The 958-nt window shown below is 64.0% G+C and overlaps 1 protein-coding gene across 1 annotated transcript in view; it reads right to left on the reverse strand.

Annotated features, from left to right (window-relative positions):
- Window positions 1-344: 344 nt before the first annotated feature.
- The window catches only part of LOC104165314 (ammonium transporter Rh type B-B-like), a 4,692-nt gene continuing 4,078 nt past the window's right edge, over window positions 345-958 (reverse strand). The window contains exon 9 of the mRNA XM_009704904.1: window positions 345-410. Within this exon, the coding sequence (XP_009703206.1) occupies window positions 345-410 (66 nt within the window). The remainder of the gene's footprint in view (window positions 411-958) is intronic.

A 958-nucleotide genomic window follows, 5' to 3' on the forward strand; every position in this document is an offset into this window, starting at 1 on the left:
CTCTCTTCGGAGAGCAGTAGATGGGGAAACTGAGGCACAGAGCAGAGAGGGGAAGTGGCTGAGCCAAGTCTGGACACCCCGAGGTGTCCCTGGAGCAAGCTGGGTCGCTCCCACAGCAAGCACCCGTGTCGCTGCAGCATCTCTTCCCCCCGCAGAGGCCCCTGGGCACCCGACTTCTCCTAAAACCTTTGGGACCAGGAGCTGGCTCCCACATGGGGACAAACCCGGTTGTCTCTGGACCAGGCTGTTGGGAAATTCAGGCTACCAGAAGCTGTCCGGCACTGGTGATGCTGGGAGAGGGTTGAGCCTGGTGGTGCAGGACTGTACTGGGAGGGTCGGGGTCATTAGACCAAGGTGCTGGTGCTCGGTTCCTTTCCGCTTGCCCTGCGCTCGCATCCTTCCTCGGCCACCTGTGCCAAGACAGAGGGATGGAGAGGGGCAGAAAAGGGCCCTGCTTGGGGCAAATCAGGCCGGGGGGGGGGCTTTAATGAAGCTGTCTCCCACCTCAAACACCGCTGCGGGAGGAGGGAGGGAAAGCACCAAAGCCCTGCTGCTCCCCGAGCCCCACCGAACCCTTTTGTTCCCCCAGCTTTACCTGCCAGAGGACCGTGTTTTCCACGTCCCGCGTGTTCGGGGGGGGAGATCTCAACCCTTTCATTTTCAAGCCGACTCCTGAAGATACCAAAAACCGGGCGAGGGCGTTTGAGAGCGGGGCGACCGGTGGCCCAGCCCCGGCTCCTCTCCCCGGGCTTCCCCTGACATCTAGCGGCAGCGCCGGGCTGGGCTGCCCGCAGCCTTAGGCCTGGTCCTGGTCCCAGTCCCAGCCTCGCTCCTAAACCCAGTCCAAGCCCCAGTCCCAGTCCCAGGGGATTTGTGCAGCGCCGAGCACCGCTCCCGCCCCACCCGGTTGCCGGGAAGGCTCCGCTTTGGGGCTGCTCCTGGCTTTCCCCCACTCCCC

Source organism: Cariama cristata, unplaced genomic scaffold (genome assembly GCF_000690535.1).
Source record: "Cariama cristata isolate BGI_N322 unplaced genomic scaffold, ASM69053v1 scaffold23337, whole genome shotgun sequence".
NCBI classification, from domain to species: domain Eukaryota; kingdom Metazoa; phylum Chordata; class Aves; order Cariamiformes; family Cariamidae; genus Cariama; species Cariama cristata.